The sequence below is a fragment of the Apium graveolens genome, chromosome 2 (genome assembly GCF_009905375.1).
Source record: "Apium graveolens cultivar Ventura chromosome 2, ASM990537v1, whole genome shotgun sequence".
NCBI classification, from domain to species: Eukaryota; Viridiplantae; Streptophyta; class Magnoliopsida; order Apiales; family Apiaceae; genus Apium; species Apium graveolens.
Genome location: NC_133648.1, coordinates 38,142,513 through 38,163,128, shown reverse-complemented (window position 1 = coordinate 38,163,128; position 20,616 = coordinate 38,142,513). Strand labels below are relative to the sequence as shown.

The following is a 20,616-nucleotide window of genomic DNA, read 5'->3' as shown; positions in this document are numbered from 1 at the left end:
TTAATTTGATAATTTCGTGATGGTTACCAGAATGAAACGATAACTTTTGTTGGTTTCGAATATCTCTAAGTTACTGTGGATGTTTTTATTATGATATTTTAATTATTTTTTTTAATCATAACCCGCGGCCGCATCTTTTGTGATGTGCCTTGGTTAAAAGTAAAAGATCGCGATTGCGACAAAGAAAAAGCATTCAAAATCAACAAAAGCACGCATACCACGTATACCTAAATACATTTATCAGATGCACCATCTGTAGCTCACTATATAAATATATCACCTCACCATCCCTTCACATTACACACCTTGAACATAAACAAGATAAACAAATATAAATGGCTTTCTACCACCCTCTCCTCATCCTCATCTCTCTCTCCCTAACTCTCTCCGCCGCAACTCAACAGCCCTTTCTTTTAACCGTGGTTAACAACTGCCCATTTACCATCTGGCCCGCCATCCAGCCCAACGCCGGCCATCCCATCCTCGAAAACGGCGGCTTCTGTCTCCCAGCCCTCAGCCACCGTTCTTTCCCCGCACCCACCACCCCTTGGTCAGGCCGCATATGGGCTCGTACCCACTGCTACACCTCCCCTTCTCACCACTTCTCTTGCGCAACTGGCGACTGCGGCACTGGCAAACTCGAATGCATGGGCCATGGGGGCGCTCCACCTGCAACCCTAGCTCAGTTTTCTCTCCATCATGGGCCCACTGACCAGTCCTCTTACGTCGTTAGTTTAGTTGACGGCTTTAACCTTCCTATGACGGTGACTCCTCATGTGGGTAACGGCGTTTGTCCTGTCGTGGGATGCAAGGGTGATTTGCTTGCCACGTGTCCTAGAGTGTTGCAAGTGAGGGCGAGTGGGGGACACGTGGTGGGGTGTAAGAGCGCGTGTGAGGCGTTTGGGAAAGATGAGTTTTGTTGTCGGGGTCATTTTAACAGTCCTCAGGCGTGTAAACCGTCGGGTTATTCTGAGTTTTTTAAAAGCGCGTGTCCCTCGACGTTCACGTACGCGCATGATACTCCTTCGCTGACGCATCACTGTTCTGCGCCTCATGAGCTGAAGGTCATCTTCTGTCACTAAATGCAAATGGTAGCTTGCATGTAACGGTTGTAACCTTTAAGCTGGTCCTACTGATGAGGAGATTAATTAGCGGTTTAAAAGAAACTAATGGTGTTAATGGATGTTAATTAGGAGTAATGTGTTAAATTAATATTGAATGGAGTTATTAATGTCTGATCAGATAAGATAAGATCTGTTCTTTCTTTTTCTGGTTTTTAAGAACTTTGGATGTCATGTGTTGGCTGTCGCATTCATGTATTGTTTTGTAATGCCAAGTTTTTTTTGTTCGTATACTATTTCGTTTGTATATCCATGTACATTAACAGCATGTTATACTTATGCAAGCTTCTTGATTTAAAATCAAGCAAGCATCAAACTAAACATATCGGTGTGCTTTTATAAAAATATTGATCGAAGATATCTCATTTCAAGATAAGGTCTAATACGCTCCACATCCGATTTACTTATCTCGTTATCATTCCACTTGGAGCGCCGAATATTTTTTCAAAATGTACCATTTTTAAAGTGTTCTCTAAACTTTATATTGTGGAAACTAAATCTACAAAAAAATCTTTATTTCTTGAACAACTCAAGCCATAGATTTACATCGACTTTATTGGATGGAATTTTATATCGTTGTTTTTTCGATAGAGACGCTTATTTTACATGTACTACAAGATTTTTTTCGTCCATTTTCTGTAATAAAGAAGTCGTGCGCACTGTTCTATGTTTTGTTTTTGTCTGTAGAATAGTACGCCGAAGAGCATCGAATCTCTGTCAGACGCCATGGGAGTTGGGGCTACCCGGCTCAATCAATTTTAAATAAGGATTCTCTTGTTTTTTTTTAATAGAAATTACTTTCAAACTTTTACGCTTCTTTTAATGATGCTCCATTATATTTACCACTCCAAGATGTATGAATAAGTAATCTATGATACATATTCTTATTACAAACATACGTATACAATGACAAGTAGAAACTTTATAAAATACTCTCCAGTCTCAGATACAGGACACTTGACATTTTAAGTACTTCAAACTGTTTGGGGCAGTGTTCCAAGGACTAGCAGAACTGATCCCTGCATTCCTATGACAATGTCGTTTAGACTTCATATGGCATAGATCCACACTCGGATTATTACTCGGGCTGAATACTTGAATGTGGAAGGATGACTATACAAACTGACAAAATCTTTCATTCAACTCACAATGAAGATTAAACTGTATTTAAATCAACTGCATGATTCTAGGTAGGGCTGATCATGGATTACACAACCAGCAAAACCGACCTTAAAGTGAGCCGTTCAAACCAAGCCGTTTAAACTCATGGATTAGTTGGATAATTTTTTTATTGGACCGTTTATTACGGGTTGGGTCAGATTTTTACATATTTGAAAACATAAACTAACCCAACCCAATCCAGTTCTATTACTAAGCCTGACCCATTTTAAATTTATTACACCCTGCCCATTTCTATTCCATTACATCCCTTACAAAAAAACCTAAAAAAATATTCATACGTTAATAATTTTAGTATACAACTTATAATCCTAATAGTGGCTGCCGCACTCCTCACCTACTTGCAAAACTCTGCTTGAAGTTAAAAGGAAACCTGAATAATAGAGTCAAGCAGCAATCTAAACATGGAAATGTCGCACTTCTGAAATTTCTTATGCTCTATAGATCGATATTTTGCATCATCTTCTCGTCAGGGAAATTTGCTACCACATATTCTACCTTCCCTAGGCCTTCCTCTACTAACATCCTGTCGTCATTTAGCATCGTTTTTGACTGCTAAGATCGGTTCAACTCGACGCGGAAGGTACATTCTTAACCATTTACATTTAAGATGAAAGAAAAGCTTCAACTGTAATAACTCAAAATACTATCTCACCGTTTACCTGACGGCATATTTGGATACAAGACAAAAAAATGCAAAAAGAACGGGTAACCTAATATCGCTAACACTAAGTAAATGAATTAGTCATCGGAAAAGCAGCTATGTGTTGACTAATATTGAAGTGTGTAAATATACAAGAAAGTGAATCTACAAAATTATAGTTATATACAATTTCATACAGCTCGCTTGCGTTTTGATCGCTTACTCTTCCTTGGACCAGAATAATTTGGAACTGGTTTGCTAGTGCCAGAAACATATGCTTCTTCAAGAACATCCTTATCCTGTGAGAAAACAAAGTTTGAAGGATCCACACCTTGATAGACATGGAAAGGAACTTTTTGTTTTTGTTCTTTTGATTATGGTTACAATTAAATATCAATGGTAAAACAGTTATCATTTAAAAAGTTCGGAAAACATCCGATGCTGATATTGTACTTTACATGCCAGTATACCACAAAACATTAGCAACTGACAAACGAATTAGTAGGAAGTGTCGTGCCATATGACAGCAATTATGGTTTCGAATACTGCAACTTGTTAACCAGAACAATTGCTAAGCAAGGGGAAAAAAGATACTAAAACAATGACTTGCTTTATAATGCACAAAGCAAATGAAAGATACATCTAGCTTCAAACTGCAACTTTATAGTAAAGAAGAGATCTTACTGTTTAGCAAGTGTTCTATGTATATACCCATGCATTTTAATTTTAGGGCAATACATTTTACCTTTAACAGTAATTAAAAAAGTCTTTTTTTTAGACTTTAGAGGCTTTTCTTGCCTCCATTTGGCTTCTGCTATTAAAGCGTCTCCTAGCAGTCTAACACCTAGCTAATACTGTTAACGATGAAACTCGATTGCTTACTTTCTAAAATAGGGTATCTTTTTCCTCGGTTGAAATTTGTCCACTTGAATTCAGTCACTTATATGTTCCTTTTAAACGGTATAATTTTTCACCTTCTTTGATAACGGAACTAGAAAGGAGAATTAACTATATAAAATGTATAAAATGTGTAGATGTCTTAATTTATGAGTAGGTAATGACAATCTCAGTCACCGTCCGCCTTGGACATGTGATCTATCTCCCGGTCACCCATCACTTGGCTCTCAAACCCAGCTTGTGGGCATATTTTGAATTTTAACTAAGTTGCATTAAAGTTAAGTTACACAAAAATGCTAGAGCAACTTTTTCCCCCTCTAGAATGCATGTCAGTGTTTTTTCTTCATGACATTCATTCATAATTATTATATAATTAAATCTATTAAGAAAATCTAAGTTGCTCTGGTCGTAGCAGCCTGAGCTTGAAGGGTTGTAGCAAGAGCAGGGTTAAAGGTTGGAGCTAGATGGCTCAAGTGGTAGTTGCCGGAACCCAAAGGATAGACATGGATCCACAACAGGGTAAAATTCCAGAGACTCTCACTAGAAGACAATATATAATACAGTCAACCAAACAAGTCACTGGACTTTATTATTGTCAAAAAATTACATGGTTTCAGATGAAGTGTCTAGTTGCTGCCATTCATTCAAAACGAGAAACAGTTGCGGATAGTTTTAAAGGACCGATTATGTCACAGTAAATAGTTTAAATGGTTCAAAAGCTGAAATTAATGTCAAAGAGATTACCTTGGACATCGTTTCTTCACTCGAATCTTCTTCCGAATCAGATGTAGAAGCTGAAATCTCAAGTTCTGCAGGCAGTGCCTTGTTTGTTTTTTTCTTCCTCTCCTCTTGCTTTAACTGTCTGAACCTATTTTTAAATTCATTACTGTTAGAGGGCACCTGATCAAGAAGCTATAAATCCTTGCCAAGCCAACTTAATTAGATAACTACCTATCGCCAGATTCTGCTGGCTGAGAAAATGACCGTTTTGCGCGTCCTGCACTAATGATTCCACTTCCATCTTCACTGACGGCAGGCTTTGCACCACCTAACTTCCGTAACCATATTTGTTGAGCGGTACTTAGGACATTGTTTGTAAACCTAACATTCCAATGATGTAACTGTCAGCTAATCCTCAGATGGTTCGAATACATTTGTGTAAGAAAAACAATATAAATCACTTGTTCACAGCAGAGAAAGAAAGTAGAATAGAATAACAACCATTTTCTTCAGAATGAAAATAACATAGACAATAATATAACAGAATACGTGGGCGGCAGGCTTTTGACCTTCTCTTAGCAGGTTTTTTGAAGGGACTAGGGCTGTTCTAATAATATTGCAGGGGATTATTTTCTCCGCAATACGGTTAAAATGTCTTTCAAGAGATTGGTGCAAGAAAAAGGATGGTCAACTTGCATGATCAAACAGGAATAGAGCGGAAATGTAATTCAGTGAAGGACTTGGTTCAGGTTCAGATGATAGAAACAAGAACAACTCTACTATCTGCGTTCTCATGGCAATTCTGCCTGGCCCCAAGTAAAATTTGGTGCAGATGTCCTAGTATATACTACTCCCCCTCATTTCTTTAAAAAAAATTCACATGTTTGACACGCATTTTAAGGCAACTATAAAGTATAGTTCTGGAGTTCATTTTTAAAATTTTCTTTTTTTGTATAAAAATTCGAACACTATATTTTTATTTAGAAGAAAAAAATTCAAAAAAAAATTATGCAACTACATTTAATAAGAGCATTAAAGTGCGTGCCGAGCCCCCGTCCCCCAATGTAAAGAATTGAGGGGGACGGAGGGAGTATATTTTAAAAGAATACTTTTTTGTCACTAGAACTACATAATTATATTTGTCATATGCATACAAATTTGGCTAAATACATTTTGTTGGTAAGTTTTTACTTGTGGTCAATATAACAAATTTAGAGGACCAATTTCATTAGTGTGCATCAAGATTGCCATGAAAAACCCCAAGTAAAATGCGGTGCAGATGTCCTACAATAAATTTTAGAAGAATACTTTCTGTCACTAGAACAGTAGAACTACATAATTATATTTGTCACATGCATAGAAATATAGCTAAATACATTTTGTTGGTAGGTTTTTACTTGTGCTCAATATAACAAATTTAGAGTATCAATTTCATCAGTGTGAATACTAGATTGCCATCAAAGTAATGTTAAGGGAAATAAAGAAGGTTCAGATTAGCATCCAAAATCTAACCAATAAATTGATAATCCTGATGGGACTGATAAGGAAAAGTAACCAATCATAAGTGGAAGGAACTTCAGAACAAGGAGCGAGTTCTTCTGAGATGGATCATCAGTCTGCCAAAAGAAACAATGATCATCAACAAAATACAAAAGCAAATATAAGACATAGAAGAAATGTTTTAACATTTTAAATATATACATTAAATATATAAACACAGAATTTACTTGGGGAGGTTTCATGATCTCCATTGAGAAATACTGAGAAGCAACGAGGAGAACAGGTAAAACTAGGTATGCAGCAGTATCATGCCAACCAAGTGGTGGATGGCCATCCTGCAAATATTTAGAGCATTCATTACATAGAGCAAACAAGTCATACCTACACTATGTATAACTTACAACAAATCCAGGCTGCTCAGACACTAAGTTCTAACACATCATCTACTTCCCGTCTAGTCACATATAATCCTCAGACATATTTGGAGATTTTTATATTAATTCCTGTGCTTTTTGGTTCATCTTTCAAGTTGTCTACCTTTCGGTTCGGGTTAAATATCAAACGGGTCACTGAAATCGAGGCAAGATATCACTTATCTCACCAATCTTATCAGGGTATCATTTGAATTACTTAAGTTAGTATAAATATCACAATAGTGAGCCTTACATTAAAAAATGAGTCTAAACATGTTTCAAAATTATAAAGTTTGAGCACATTTTTAGGTGGTATTGGGCAAAGAACATGTGTTTAATTATGATAAATCTCTTTCTAGTTTCTACAATAGATCAAAAGAACTTTACTATAAAATCCAAAAAAAACAAATAGTAAAAAACATTTCTTGAAATTTGAAAATATTATCCTAGATACTAGAATTGACAAGTTTTCATTTGGTTTTGATAGCATACCAAACAAATGTGTAGAACTTAATTATCAAATGTTCTAAATGCTCTTTATGTTTCACCCCCTACATGCCCCTAATTGCCCTTTTATACTCTCTGGCTTCGACTAAACCACATATTTGGAATTGAGAATATTTAAAAGCTTTATGTCTTCATGTATATTACAAATATATTAAAAATATGATAATAAATGTAGTATAAAGAGACTAGTACCACAAAAGGAATAAGCCAAGAAACTCCTGATCCACTTTGTCGGGCTGCAATTGATGTTGGGCCTCCCAAAGAAGGAATCCAAAAGAATCCCTCTGTCAGTAATCCCTTTTGAGTACAAGGAGAAAAAATGAAGTTACCATTATAATTTATTTTGTAGTGAATACAAATGTTATCAACAACAATGAAAAGTATTCATGATACCTCATTTGCCACATTAGAAAGAGCTTGATATAATCCAATAAAGACAGGTATTGTAGCCAATGTTGGTAAACAACCTATTGTATTACCAAAAACAAAATCAAACTAGATTATCAAATTGACACTATAAAGGATATAAGAAACTTTAATCATGTTACACAAGATTAAAGGAAAAAAGAAGACATGTTCCTTAATAAGCATCCATTTGGGCCAAGTTGCCCCATTAAAATGAACCCTTGGGAATTTAATGATTTTGTCGAAAAAATATATGCCCGAATTTGGTAGACTTGAACCCTTGGGAAATTATATTCATTTTGATTTTATCCTAAGTTAACAAGAAACAAATATAGCTTAATACAATTAATAAGAAACTAAGTAACACTAATAACATGGTTATCCGTCTATGCAGGACACAATATTGTGAGCATCCCACCATTTCTAATACACTGGCTCGTAAGAACCTGGACTTCAATTTTTTTACCGTGTCACAACAATATTGTGGAAGTTTCTCAAAATATATTGTTGCACTTAAATCCACTAGCAATCAATATTGGAGGGGCAAAAGGAAATCGAAAATGAAGAGGCGGTAACTGATATATAATCACCTGCTAAAGGGTTAACCCCTGCCTGTTTGTACAAGCGTGATGTCTCAAGTTGTATTCTTTCCTGCAGATATATAAAAGGAATTATATGAGTTCTCCAAATCACATGCCAATTGAGTTGTAATAGAAAGCATAGCCATCGTCTGATTATGAGTGTTAACAATTGCATAAATCATAATAAGCACATTCCAGCACCGAGGTTTTTAGCACCTCACAGAAGTTACTTAGAGGAACTAAAAATTCAGGTGCTGTGTCTCTACAACAGTTACATATTGCTTTTTATTTCTGGAGAAAACCAATCAGAATAAAGTTCAAAAACAGACCAGAATCAGTTCAATGGCTTTTAAACCAAACCAGCTTTCAACTGGAAATTTCAGGGAGAGTGGCTCAACCAGTCAAACCGGTTTCTATTTAAAATTATACATACATTACTTTAATGTGTTATTTTTTAAAAAAAAATAAAAAGCAAAACATCATGTTATAGTTGCTAATGCAAAAGAAATCACTGTTAATATCAATAGATTCTCACTAATTTTGAATTTTGTAGTATATAATTAAAAAATTCTAATATATCTATTCACTATGACTGTCAGTAATCAAATTATTACAAATTTACATGCGATACTCTAATTTTTTTCGTAACCTACATGTAGTAATAACTCTAAGCAAAGATTTGTGACCTAGCAATAACTTGGCCCACCAGCTTAAGCTGTTAAACCTGAGCCTAGAAAGCCAGAGAATTGATTTAGGCTGAGCAGTATTTCTAGTTATAAGGATTAATGTGAACAAGAATTGAATTAGTTCCTCATACACACAGCATATATGGTCAGGTTTTTTTGGTTTCATGCAGGTTTGCAGAAACAGTTGCATATCTGAACTGGATTGGGAAGGCCCTCAGTTTGTTGTTAAATGATTGGACCCTCGATCTAATATCCCCTCTACCACCATGACATACCCCTTAAATAGCCCAAACAGCCTAAAAAATTATGCTACCGTCGCACAATGCACAAATCAGTAATATAAGTCCACAGTAAAAGAGGAGGCCACATGAAAACAGAACCTCTTAGCATACGAAACACAAAATGATGTTCTTTGGAAAAAATTGGGTAGAAGTTACGCAATATTCCTACCCCCTGTGCAAAACATTGCGTTCATTTTCTTCAGTAATCTATATACAGATAAATAAGCAGATTTTTCGTTTGGCTTAATTTTTTTAATTGAACTAATTCTAGTGGATTTATATCTGACCTAATACATGCACACGTGTAAAAACAATGTCCGCCTTAATAGTATTTTAGGCTAGGGTTTTAAATACACAGGAGGATGAAGATATGAAGCCCTCACCCTTTTTTTATAGCGCAGTACAATACAGATTCGGAGAATTTCCCACTGCATATGTAAATCCATTGACATTCGTAGTCTAGTTATCCCTTTCTATATATCTTAGATACACGTCATAATGCACATATCGGACTCCAAGGACTAATGCTGACTTCATGATGAGATTTTCAAGAGTCTCTACTGTTATATACATCCCTACATGGCTCTACATAATTGAAAGATATATTTAGGGAGTCAAGGTTGTCAAATATCAGCTAAACCGTGTTGTTAGATATTCAATAAACCCTTCCTTTCTCCCCCTGCCCCTCGATAGTTCAACACATAATTATTTTAGGAACAATATTTCCTATGGATTATGTTTATGCTTTACAAGCATGCATTTGTGATTGTAGTATATGATATCACAGAAGGGTACATTTAATCCTCTAAAATGTTGTAGGTTTGAGCATCAAACTCTCAACTAGAAATTTAAACATGTACCTCACCTGGTTTCCTGCATATCTTTGCTGAATAGCCTTAATCTTTGGTTGGAGGTTTTGCATCGCTAATGTTGACTCCACCTATACATAAACAAAATATTTTAATAAGGGATAAGAGTGTTTGACTGCCATTACTGGTCTACAACTACATTCCAAAAGCTTCTCAAAGAGAAAATTGTTGGTAGTCATTAAAACAGAGTATGTCTTAGTCTTACCTGTTGCTTTGTCAAAGGGAGTGTGAATACTTTAACAAGAACTGTAAGCAATATGATAGCAAATCCATAGGAATAAGGTACATGCACAGCTGTGAGTCCATCCTTCAATACCTGATAGAAGTAAGTCAGACTAATTATAGTTATGCATTGTTATGATTGTTTCTATTCTGTCGAAGATTAAGAATGACCTCACATGAATTTAGTGGCATATCACTGAAACATTGACTTTTAGCAAGACCATATTTTCATCGGAAAAGGAGAAGGCGCAAATTCTAACAAGTAAATACAGGCATAATTGTTTGAAACTAGTTAACTAATAAGTAAATCAACTTCAACTGCAAACAAGAAAAAATATAAAACAACAAGAAGAGAATTATACTCAGGAATCTATCAGTTTCTAGGAAAATTGTGCAACAGAACACATAGTATAATTGTGTGACAAGATTAGAGAAATAGAATATGGGTATAAAGAACCCAAAGAGTTACGTTTGTCGAGCATCACATAACATCCATAGGTGCTAGTCCCATCTTTATCCTTATATATAATATTAATAGTTCTTATGTATATTTAATATACAATGTTGATATTAGAGTTACTCATATAGACCTATGACCTTAATCTGCCTTCTTTACCTTTTTTACTATATTCTTCTCCTTTTAAATTCTATGTATTCTTCCTTTTGTGGATAATTTGGACCTATCAACCATGTAATTATTTCCAATTGCCTTCAATATTATTCCCACCAGCTAATACTGTGTTCAAATTACATTTTTCAACTGGTTTTTAATCCTCAGTTGAATCCTTTGTATAAATATGACAGATCACCAATTATTGTGTACCAGCAAAGAACGCAAGTAACTTTTATGTAACGAATTTCTCAAAAGAACTCCTATATCACCCTAGATACGAAATGTTTTAAATAACCACAAAAAACCTTTAGTTTGTAATTTCGTGAACTTTAAATTACTACATATAACTGTACGTTGACTACTCATCAATTCATGATTAAAACACTAGAAAATTTTATGCATCATTTGACATAGATATGGTAATATAATCTCACATAATAAATGACTATTTCATTGAGTTATCTGCCTAACATAAACATATGTCAAATATAAGTTTACAACATTGTACTGAACTGTAGAATTAACAGAAGAATCAACAGACTGAAGTGGAGGAAGATCATCAAAGCTGAAATTGACTCGAGTAGATCCAATTTCTTGCGATGGGAAAGTGTGATAGATACGGCGAAGAGGTCTGGTAGTAAAAGATGAAGGCCTAATCAGAGTCTTCACAATGACTGATTTAGAGTTTAAGAAAGTAACTGGAGTTAGAGTTTGTGAAGGAGATAGAATTTGCAGATAGTCATGGATGCATAAAAGTGTGGATAATATGAGAACAACAATGTTCCGGGGGGAAGGGGGGCGTCTCAATTTGGAAATTTGTTTCAAATTAATTTCTGGCAGAAAGGAATGCAATTGTTTTGGTTCAAAATGATAGTACAATTACCAAAGTAAAACTATGACCACAGACCACCATTAACTACCTCTGTTTTTTTTATATTTTTCAATCTGTTTTTTCTTTTTACGAGTCAATTAGGACCAATTAACCAAAGTTGCTTGCAACACCTCCCATATCCTCTTGAATGTAATTCACCGCTTGTTCATTCTCTATGTCATTGTAAGAATGCCACAGATAGCCTATCAATATGGTCAACAAAACACTTTCTATTCACCCTCCTAATATTAAATTGTTTCAACCAACCAGCGAGTTCCTTATAATAAGTTATATCCTAATTCACACACAAATTAATACAAATAATTTCACACAGCCTTGTTAAATATGGATACCTGTACGGCAACACCAACTCCAGAAGACTATACATAATTGTAACTACCGCAGTTTTCAGCATCAGTTGACATATACATAACATAACTAACTATCTTTAATCATACATAAAAGTAACAACTTAATTCTAGTGACCTACCTACCATTAGCATATACACAATATACAAGTTTACAATAAATTGAACAACCGAACAATTAAACAACACAGCTATATGTCTACATACATTAATATAAGATGTTCGCATCAAATTCAAACTAACATAATATAATTACTTAAAAATATAAGTTTACGAAATAAAAGGATTTTTGTGAGAACAATTATTCCGCACTCCAAAAATTCGTACATAAAACAATACGAAACAGTTAATCTCACGTGTTCCCGCACTAAAACAGTTAAAATAGAAGCAATAACCTTTAAAACAACTTCCATAGCTTCCGATATGAATCCAAACCAACCGCCACTCTTTTGCGGAGCAGCATCACCAGCTACAGCGCCACCAGCAGCCGAATCAACCGCTACCGCAGCATCAGCAAGCGTATACAACAGCCGCTCTGTTCTGCTAACAATCACGCTCAAATCAACGCTAGAGTGAAGCGATTGAAGCGGAGGAAGCTCATTTAAGCTGAAATTGACTCGAGTAGATAAAAGTCTTCGATGAGGAAGAGAAGGAAAGCCATGGCGAAGTGGCGTGGTAGTGAAAGAAGGAGATGAAATGAGAGTCTTCGCCATGGCTGAGCAGAATAAGATGGAGATGAAGTTAGGGTTTGTGTAGAGAGAGAGAGATAGAGTTAGTGGATGGTCATGAAGTGGATAAAAATGTGGATGATATTGTTACAGAGAGCTTTGTCAGTGAGGATGGGGGAAATCAGAAAAATGTATGTATATCCGTCTGTATTCGCTTACTACTCGTTAAGTTTAGTGGTGTATAATTTTTCCACGCTCTCGCTCTCCAATGGATGCATGACACGTGTAGTAACTGAGAGCTCTTTCTTCCTATTTCTACCAAACTTTGTGGCTAAACTATGCACAGCACGGTGTTATCGTGTATGGATGTCGCATCTTTTTCTAATTTAGATTTATGTCCTTTCTACATGAAAGTTTTAACGTAACAATCTGTTAGGAACGGGGTTAAATATTGTGCCCTCTTTTTTTTGGAAAATTTGAAAATAAGTTACTTATAAGTTAAAAATGAATAAGTAAATTATAAATGATAATGAAAAGAATATTTATAAGTTAAATAAATGTTTAGATAGTTTTACTTATAAGTTAGATTTTTTTTCTTAAATAAATTAAATAAATATTTATTAAATATAATTATCTAAATTCATGAATTTTAATTTAGACTAATATTTAAAAATATATATTTTAAAACTGAGAATAAATTAACGAAAAATTAAAATAAGTTGAGAAAAAGTATGTCGTTACAAATATTCAACTTATCAGCTTATAAGTTATAAATTTAAATTTTAAGTTGGGCCGACAAACACTCGTACATAAATTGTAACGGGCTTATAAGTCATAAATGACTTATAATATGCGGGTCAAACAGGCCCGTTAAGTAACGTGGACTGATCGCGTATAAATATAGATCATTCATTAAAAATTTGATTTAAAATAATTATTAATTAATTTATTTTAATTATTTCGTTAAAATTAAAACTAAAATTAGCCAAATTCAAAAAATATTAACATGGGAGGGTAAGTCTTGTTCTAGATTTCAATATGATAATTAAAATTTGTTATTTGACTTATGAAATCATGATAAAATCTCATTTTTAATCTTCAAAATCTCAAAAATAACTCAAGTAGGGAGAACTAAAGGCATATTTCATTATGATTCCGTGACATAAAATTTTTTAGTAACCATATTAAAATCCAAAACCAACTCTACCAACCTATATTACGATTTTTCAGTTTTGAGTAATTTTAATTTTTGATTGTATCGAAATGATCAAATTAAATTAATTGATAATGATTTTAAGCTGTGATGAGGGACATATTTGAATTTTTTGAACGCATTTAATTACATATTTGATATTTAACCCATTGTGAATGCATATATATGAAAACCAGTCAAATTTTTTGTTAGTTTGATTTAGCCATCGTGAAAGTTTAAATAATTTTAGGTTGGATTCAATTTTTAGAAACTGACCGTACTAATCAAATTTGATAACAATGATCAATGCACCGCAAATCCTTATTCTCTTATGATTTTACTCCAATATTCAGAATACTACAATATTCAATTCCTTAATTAAATGTCTTAGATATTAAGTACAGTGAAATATAAGATAGAAGGGGTGAATATGTTTTCTTAAATTTTAATTACTTGTAAAAGTGTTTGGCTTATATCAGAACAAAACATATATAAATTCGTAGTGATAAAATGTTTAACCGCAAACACGCAAACAAATTATCAAAAAACTCACTTGATTGTATTAATCAAATATGTTTTGCTACAAATATGTGTTCTTAAATATAAGAACCCAGCTACAATTCTTGAGAGAAAATTCAAGATTTTTCTTTGAACTGTTTGTTATTTCTAAACTAAGAACTTGTGCATGCTTTATAGACCAACAACTTGAACCAAAATGTACCAACACAGTTTCTAAAACTATCTTGTCTATTTTCATTTCTAGTGTTAGCAATTTTGTGCAGAATCTCGTAGGTCTGTGACCCGCCTTTGTCTAGTGAATCTTAACTATTGATCTTGAATTCTTTCAGCTGCATTTGTAGTCTTTCCAATTCAGTGATATAATTGTTTGTTGACTGATAATATTGAATATTCAATTTGTTTGCATTCTGAATTATGAGATAGTTGGTTGAGATCTCTTTTGTTTTGTAGAGATGTTACATATCGATAAGTATAATGACTTATCGATATCCTGAGTTCTCTACATTTGTATTTGACTTTGTATTTGTATTTGACGTGTCGATATCTCCAATTCTCTATATAGGCTTTTGACTTGTCGATATCTCTAATTCTCTACATGAATATTTGGTTTGTCGATATCTCTAGATCTCTACACGAAGAAATGACTTGTCGATATCTCCAGTTCTCTACATGGATTTTTTGACTTGTCGATATCTGAGATCTCTACATGCATATTGACTTGTCGATATCTCTTGGGACTTCTCTACAAGTCATTTTGAACTTCTCGACATACTTCTCGATATCCCTTGATCTGTGACCTGTCGACATCTGACTTAAAACATTTTTCATAGAACAATTTATTTAAATCCAAACTGTTACACTTCTCTATGAGACATTATCATGATTTGATCTTCTTTCCAGAGTTTATTCCTTAGCTTAAATGTTGTTCACAGAAATATCCTCTAATCTAATCTACTTAATATTTTTACATACTCAAGTAATACAATTACAAAATATAAAATTAGATTATCATACAGCTTATCCTTAGGGTTGTCAGTATGATTTAGTCTTGTTATATACATGCATGTCTTGCACAACAAAATGTATTATGATCTAACAACCTTCTATAAGTCATTTCAACGAGTTCGCAATTTAGTCTTAAATTAGTTATTAATTAACATGCCTTTAAGACATACAAATACTCTTATTTTAATCGATACTTGATGTTACAAACAACTCACCTTATATGATCGACGTTATCGTCAATCCTGCTACAAACATACAAATATATATTGAATTCACACAATACCTCTCTACACTTCCAACCGCGTAAATTTCTTAGAGCATCTCCAACACATTACACTATTTTGATGTAATTTTTACATCAAGATAGTGTAAAAACTATATTATTCTCAAATTCAACAACCTAGCAACACTAAATTTTACACCATTTTTGTACTATATAGATTATTTTATTATTAAAGTACAAAAATTAAGTTAAAAGTAATAAAATAATGGGATACAAATGTAATAAATATGCTTTAGTAAAGAAGTACAATGGTAAGATGAAAATATACGAAATCTCTAAAAATTTAGTTTGACACCAAATTTGGTGTAAGTTTTGGTGTTACACCAAAATGATATAATTTTTAAAGTTAGATTATAGAGACATTTTACACCAAATGGTGTAAAAATACATATTTAGAGTTTTGTAGGAAATGGTATTATACCATTTATAATATCTAAGAGCACAATCGAATATATATTGGACCAAATAATCTACCACAATTTAGTCTAATAGCAATTTCATAGATGTTAGTTATTAAATTGTTTTTATAAAGACTCAAAATATTCTTTTTATCGATTTGTATGTTATAATACGGTCTGCGCGAATGTATTCCTATAAAATAATATTTATTGGGGACGGATGCCTTGCGACACCTTTAACGAGATATTAAATGTTGGATCTCGAAGAAGAAATATTAAATTATAAAAACTGTATTTGTGTGTTTATGGGAATATGTAAAAATACCTTTATTCCGATCTATTTACATGTAAAAGATTAGGGTTTGGGGTGTTATTTTGCGGTGTAAAATGTTCTTGGTGGGAATGCGGGACACATGGAGAGTGTATATGACATACACGTGCACAAATTGCTGCATGTAGTAATGATGATTCTGACCAATGCAATTGGAGTATGTTTATAGTGACAAATAATCATTTTCGTCATCATAAGCACCTAAAAAATATTCCCATCGTCATGTCATGTTTTTGCAGAAGCTCTGAATACTTGTCCTTATTATACATGAATAAACTAGAACCAAATATACTAAAATTCCTTTACATATCAATTCCTAACAATCGATGGTTGACAGCCAAACATTTGTTATAATCTTTTTACGGAAAGCAAAAAAAATATTCTAAAATAATGTATTTAGCGCAGATAGATGACATCACTTCCGGTATTGACATAATTATAATGTTAATTAAAGTACTATTATATGATTTAACAGTTCGAGTGCATTGTAACAAAATAATATTTATCGGGAACGGCTGACTCGCGATATCTTTAGCGAGATACTTAATGTAGGATCCTGGAGAAGAAATATTAAAATTATACAAATTGTATTTGTGTGTATATGGGCGAATGTAAAGATACCCCAATCCTGATCTATTAACATGTAAAAGATCAGGGTTTGTGATGTTATTTCATAATCTGAAATGTTCTTGACGGGAATGCGAGACACATGAATAGCATATATGACGTACATATGCGTGAAATACTAAATATCGAACGTATGTAATGATGATTTTGACGGGAATGCGGGACACATGAATAACATATATGACTTATACGTGCGTGAATTGCTGAAAGTCGAACGTATGTAATGATGATCTTGGCAAATGTATGTTTACGGTGACAAATAATCATTTTCGTCATTATAAGCACATAGAGAAATATACATATCATATCATATTTTTGCACAAGTTCGAACTTGTTATGACTAAATTTCAATCAAATATACTAAATTGCCTTTTATATTTGGAAACCGATTCTTAACAATCAATTGTTGGTAACCAAATATTTGTTCTAATCTTTTAGCGGAGAGCAAAAATTTTTTAGAATGACATAATTAGCGCATATAGATGACATCGCTTCTCATATTCGCAAAATTTTCAATATCAAAACTAGACGTGTAAAATTAGCGGATAACATATTGTGAGAATTGGCTGGACCCTATAAATTGTATTATAATTCAAAATATTTTGAATGGTATCAAAGAATAATATTTTTCGTACTTAAATATTCAGGAAACAATTATGCAAAACACCTTTACTGTGAAAAACCGTTTTGTTTTTACTATTGAATCAGTTTGATTTTTATTCGTACGAGCACAAATCTGAATGAAAAATAAAAAACAATACCAAACTGCACCTAAACACTTCAATCTGCTCACAGTCCCATTGCTAGGACTTATTTTCATTTATCATTTTAGCTAGCAAGTAACCGGTAACAATGCATTCAATATGAATCACTGAATCATGCAGTAAAATTAGTACAGATTATGTAAATTTATATGCTTTTAGAGGTACAGCCCCAACTCTCTAGAATTCCAATCTTTAGCAAGCCGAGGTGCATCTAAATTCGGAGACGAGAGGCTAGATTGCCATATTACATATTGCAATTACATTCATTTGCATACATGTCACCCAAATAATGATAGCCAAGCTAAATTAAAAACAAGGATGCATGCAACTAATTAAATGAGCACAAGTCGGAACCGCAACTACGTACACTTAAAAAATGATGCTCAACATACTGTCAACTCACCAATACAGTGAACCGGACCCTTGTCCACGAAACATAGTAGTACTACCTAGCGTTGGCAAGTCTTTTTCCTGGAACAGAAGACGCAAAAGAGACTTGGCCAAATGCCAACACAAATTTTAGGTAATTAGAAACATGATTTCAACTAGCCTAAGGCAGCATGAAATTATAGTTAAAGAGTTCTATCAGTCATGTTCTAAATTCACTGATTCTGATCAAAAGGAGCACCAATATTTCCAGTAAAAAAGTCAAAGAAGCGTTGGTCAGCAACAGCAGCAGCCTCCTGTTCATTAAGACACATTGTAGTATCTGAGGAGCTTGAAGGAGTAGTAGTGCCAGTAGTAACATTGGAATTCTCAGGAGATTCATTAAGGGTACTCTTCTCCTGTAAAATTCCAGTTGGGTGCATTGGGAATAGCTCCAAGGTTTCTTGAGTAGTACTAGGGCTGCGCATTAATGGCATGCATCTATGATGATCAGATCCTGCAAGCTTCCCAGCTGATTCTCCATGATCCCAAAAGTTTGGTTTTCCAATATAATGTTGTTCAGATGGCATTGTATGGCTCCTCTTTTTCCCAATAGTAGGAGGTAGGAATAGCTTTGGAGGACACTGAGGGTAGAACCCTAGAGGCCCTTGTCCCAAGTAAAATGGGCTGCAAACAACTGTGACAACATCAAAGAAATTAAAAACACATAATTGAGAAAAAGGAAATTAACCATACATTGAAAACGTCAACACTTAACTTTAATCTGTATGGGAAAAAGAAAGGCTCTTAAAAATTTATGAGTGGTGTAAAATGCAAATTAATTAGTTCATAAATGAAATTTTTTTTAAAAAAAAGCTCTGATGATTGATCAATGGCCAAAAAAATATCACGGGCAGCCAATACAAGATGGTTTTGATTTAACTTATTTTCGAAAGTTAAGTGTTTTTTTTTCAGAAAAAGTACCAGTTTTCTAAAAAGAGTACCAAAATAAAGACCGTAATTCATTTTTTTTTTAACTAGTAATAAAATAATCAAAACACCATATTTTAGTTAAAGGACTTAACTAAAATAGTAATAAAATAATGAAAACATCGCCATCATTCAGTTTTAAATGTAGAAGGCTGCATGTGTTATCACTTTGGCACTCTTATCCTTGGGGAATTATTTAAATCCAAGTTAGATACTGTAAAATACATGAATGCCAACAGTGTTATCAAGTCGTCCATGTCAGTACGCAACAGCAGATAGATTGGTAGCATATCTAATATTGTCTAAAGTCACATAGAATTAACAAAAACTTGAACACAAGCAAAAAAAGAGACTGGAAAAAGATGATAGGAAGGGAATCTGAGTCGAGAGATGCAAAGCGTAAAGAAAAGGACAGACAATTAGATTTACTCAAAGTACCTAGACGCAAACCTTCAAATATAGCACAGACTCGTAGTAGCTACCTAAGCTAGAAAGAAAGCAACTAGTACTATATCTAATCTCAGTCAAAGGGATAACATGGTTTTCAATATAGTTTTGTTTTGTAGCGACCAAAAGTCTTTTTATGTGCCTGTTAACAATGGAACAAACACAAAAAGACACTCATTCCGTATATAATATTACCAGGACTTGTCACATCATTTCCAGCCCTTATATGAGGAACACTCTTTCTAGTAGCCTCTACAAACTTACTACTATAATTTATCAATTTCTAATCTTACCATTTACATTGTACACAAACTACAATACGCATTTTGATTGACATGTCACACATTAATCAAACTCATAACAGAATGACAAGATCACAACTCATTTCTTTTGCATGCACCATTACTTAAAAATAAAATAAGTTGATATATAGAAGAATGAAGAACAAATTACCATTAGGGCAAGGAGGAGGGGGAAACATAGGAGCAGAGTGTTGAAACAAGCGATTGAATGATTCAGCCAACCGATGATCTTGCTTCTCTTTTTGCCTTTGCCTTGCTTTATGATTCTGAAACCAGTAGAAAACATTCTTCCCTTCTATGTGTCCGTACACTTTGAGCTTTGTTGTTATGTCTTGAATCTGATCTGCTGATGGAGTCCTTATGCCTTGTTGATACATGTTCTCAAGCATGTCTATCTGCTCCTTTGTCGGATTCCACCGGTGTGTTGACGGAGATCCTCCGCCACCTCTCGGCGATGAAATAGTATTCATCTCCATGCTTTGACGACCATCCATAATTTAGGGTTTATATAAGTGGAAGAGATTAAAAAGAAAAATTAAGAAGAGAATGAATAGTACTCTTTAATACATGATAGCTGCTACTAGTACTATTGTACAAGTTTTACTTTTTGCATGGAGAGAATTACTACTGTATATATAGATGCCAAATGATTAATACTAATATTTAATATTAATTTAAATGAGGAATGAGAGAGGGTGAAAGGTTAACATGCGTATTGTTTTTGGTGCTGTATTTCTCTGAAAACATAGCGTTTAGCGGCTAGCTGTTGCTTATTTTTTTCCTTGTTCGATAAATCTATAGGTAATAAAAAGACTATAATACCCCTAGTGTAGTAATGTCCTCGGGAA

The 20,616-nt window shown here is 33.8% G+C and overlaps 3 protein-coding genes across 4 annotated transcripts; 1 reads left to right on the top strand and 2 right to left on the bottom strand.

Annotated features, from left to right (window-relative positions):
* Positions 1–228: 228 nt before the first annotated feature.
* LOC141705905 (osmotin-like protein) lies at positions 229–1,355 on the top strand. Its single transcript, XM_074508771.1, has one exon. The coding sequence runs from the start codon at positions 336–338 to the stop codon at positions 1,080–1,082; it is 747 nt and encodes a 248-aa protein (XP_074364872.1). The 5' UTR covers positions 229–335; the 3' UTR covers positions 1,083–1,355.
* Positions 1,356–2,911: 1,556 nt separating this feature from the next.
* LOC141707303 (inner membrane protein PPF-1, chloroplastic) lies at positions 2,912–12,746 on the bottom strand. 2 transcript variants are annotated; one of them, XM_074510389.1, is made up of 11 exons: positions 12,272–12,746; positions 10,008–10,118; positions 9,799–9,873; positions 7,976–8,036; positions 7,374–7,447; positions 7,173–7,277; positions 6,288–6,395; positions 6,073–6,176; positions 4,792–4,941; positions 4,585–4,702; positions 2,912–3,242 (listed from the first exon to the last, which is right to left on the bottom strand). In XM_074510389.1, the coding sequence occupies exons 1-11, from the start codon at positions 12,587–12,589 to the stop codon at positions 3,135–3,137; spliced, it is 1,332 nt and encodes a 443-aa protein (XP_074366490.1). In that variant the 5' UTR covers positions 12,590–12,746; the 3' UTR covers positions 2,912–3,134. The 2 variants fall into 2 exon arrangements, with proteins under 2 accessions (XP_074366490.1, XP_074366489.1); XM_074510388.1 differs by having other exon boundaries at positions 4,585–4,708; positions 12,272–12,744.
* A 5,316-nt stretch (positions 12,747–18,062) lies between these two features.
* LOC141688479 (uncharacterized) lies at positions 18,063–20,262 on the bottom strand. The gene is made up of 2 exons (XM_074492890.1): positions 19,920–20,262; positions 18,063–18,726 (listed from the first exon to the last, which is right to left on the bottom strand). The coding sequence occupies exons 1-2, from the start codon at positions 20,260–20,262 to the stop codon at positions 18,266–18,268; spliced, it is 804 nt and encodes a 267-aa protein (XP_074348991.1). The 3' UTR covers positions 18,063–18,265.
* Between the last annotated feature and the right edge of the window lie 354 nt (positions 20,263–20,616).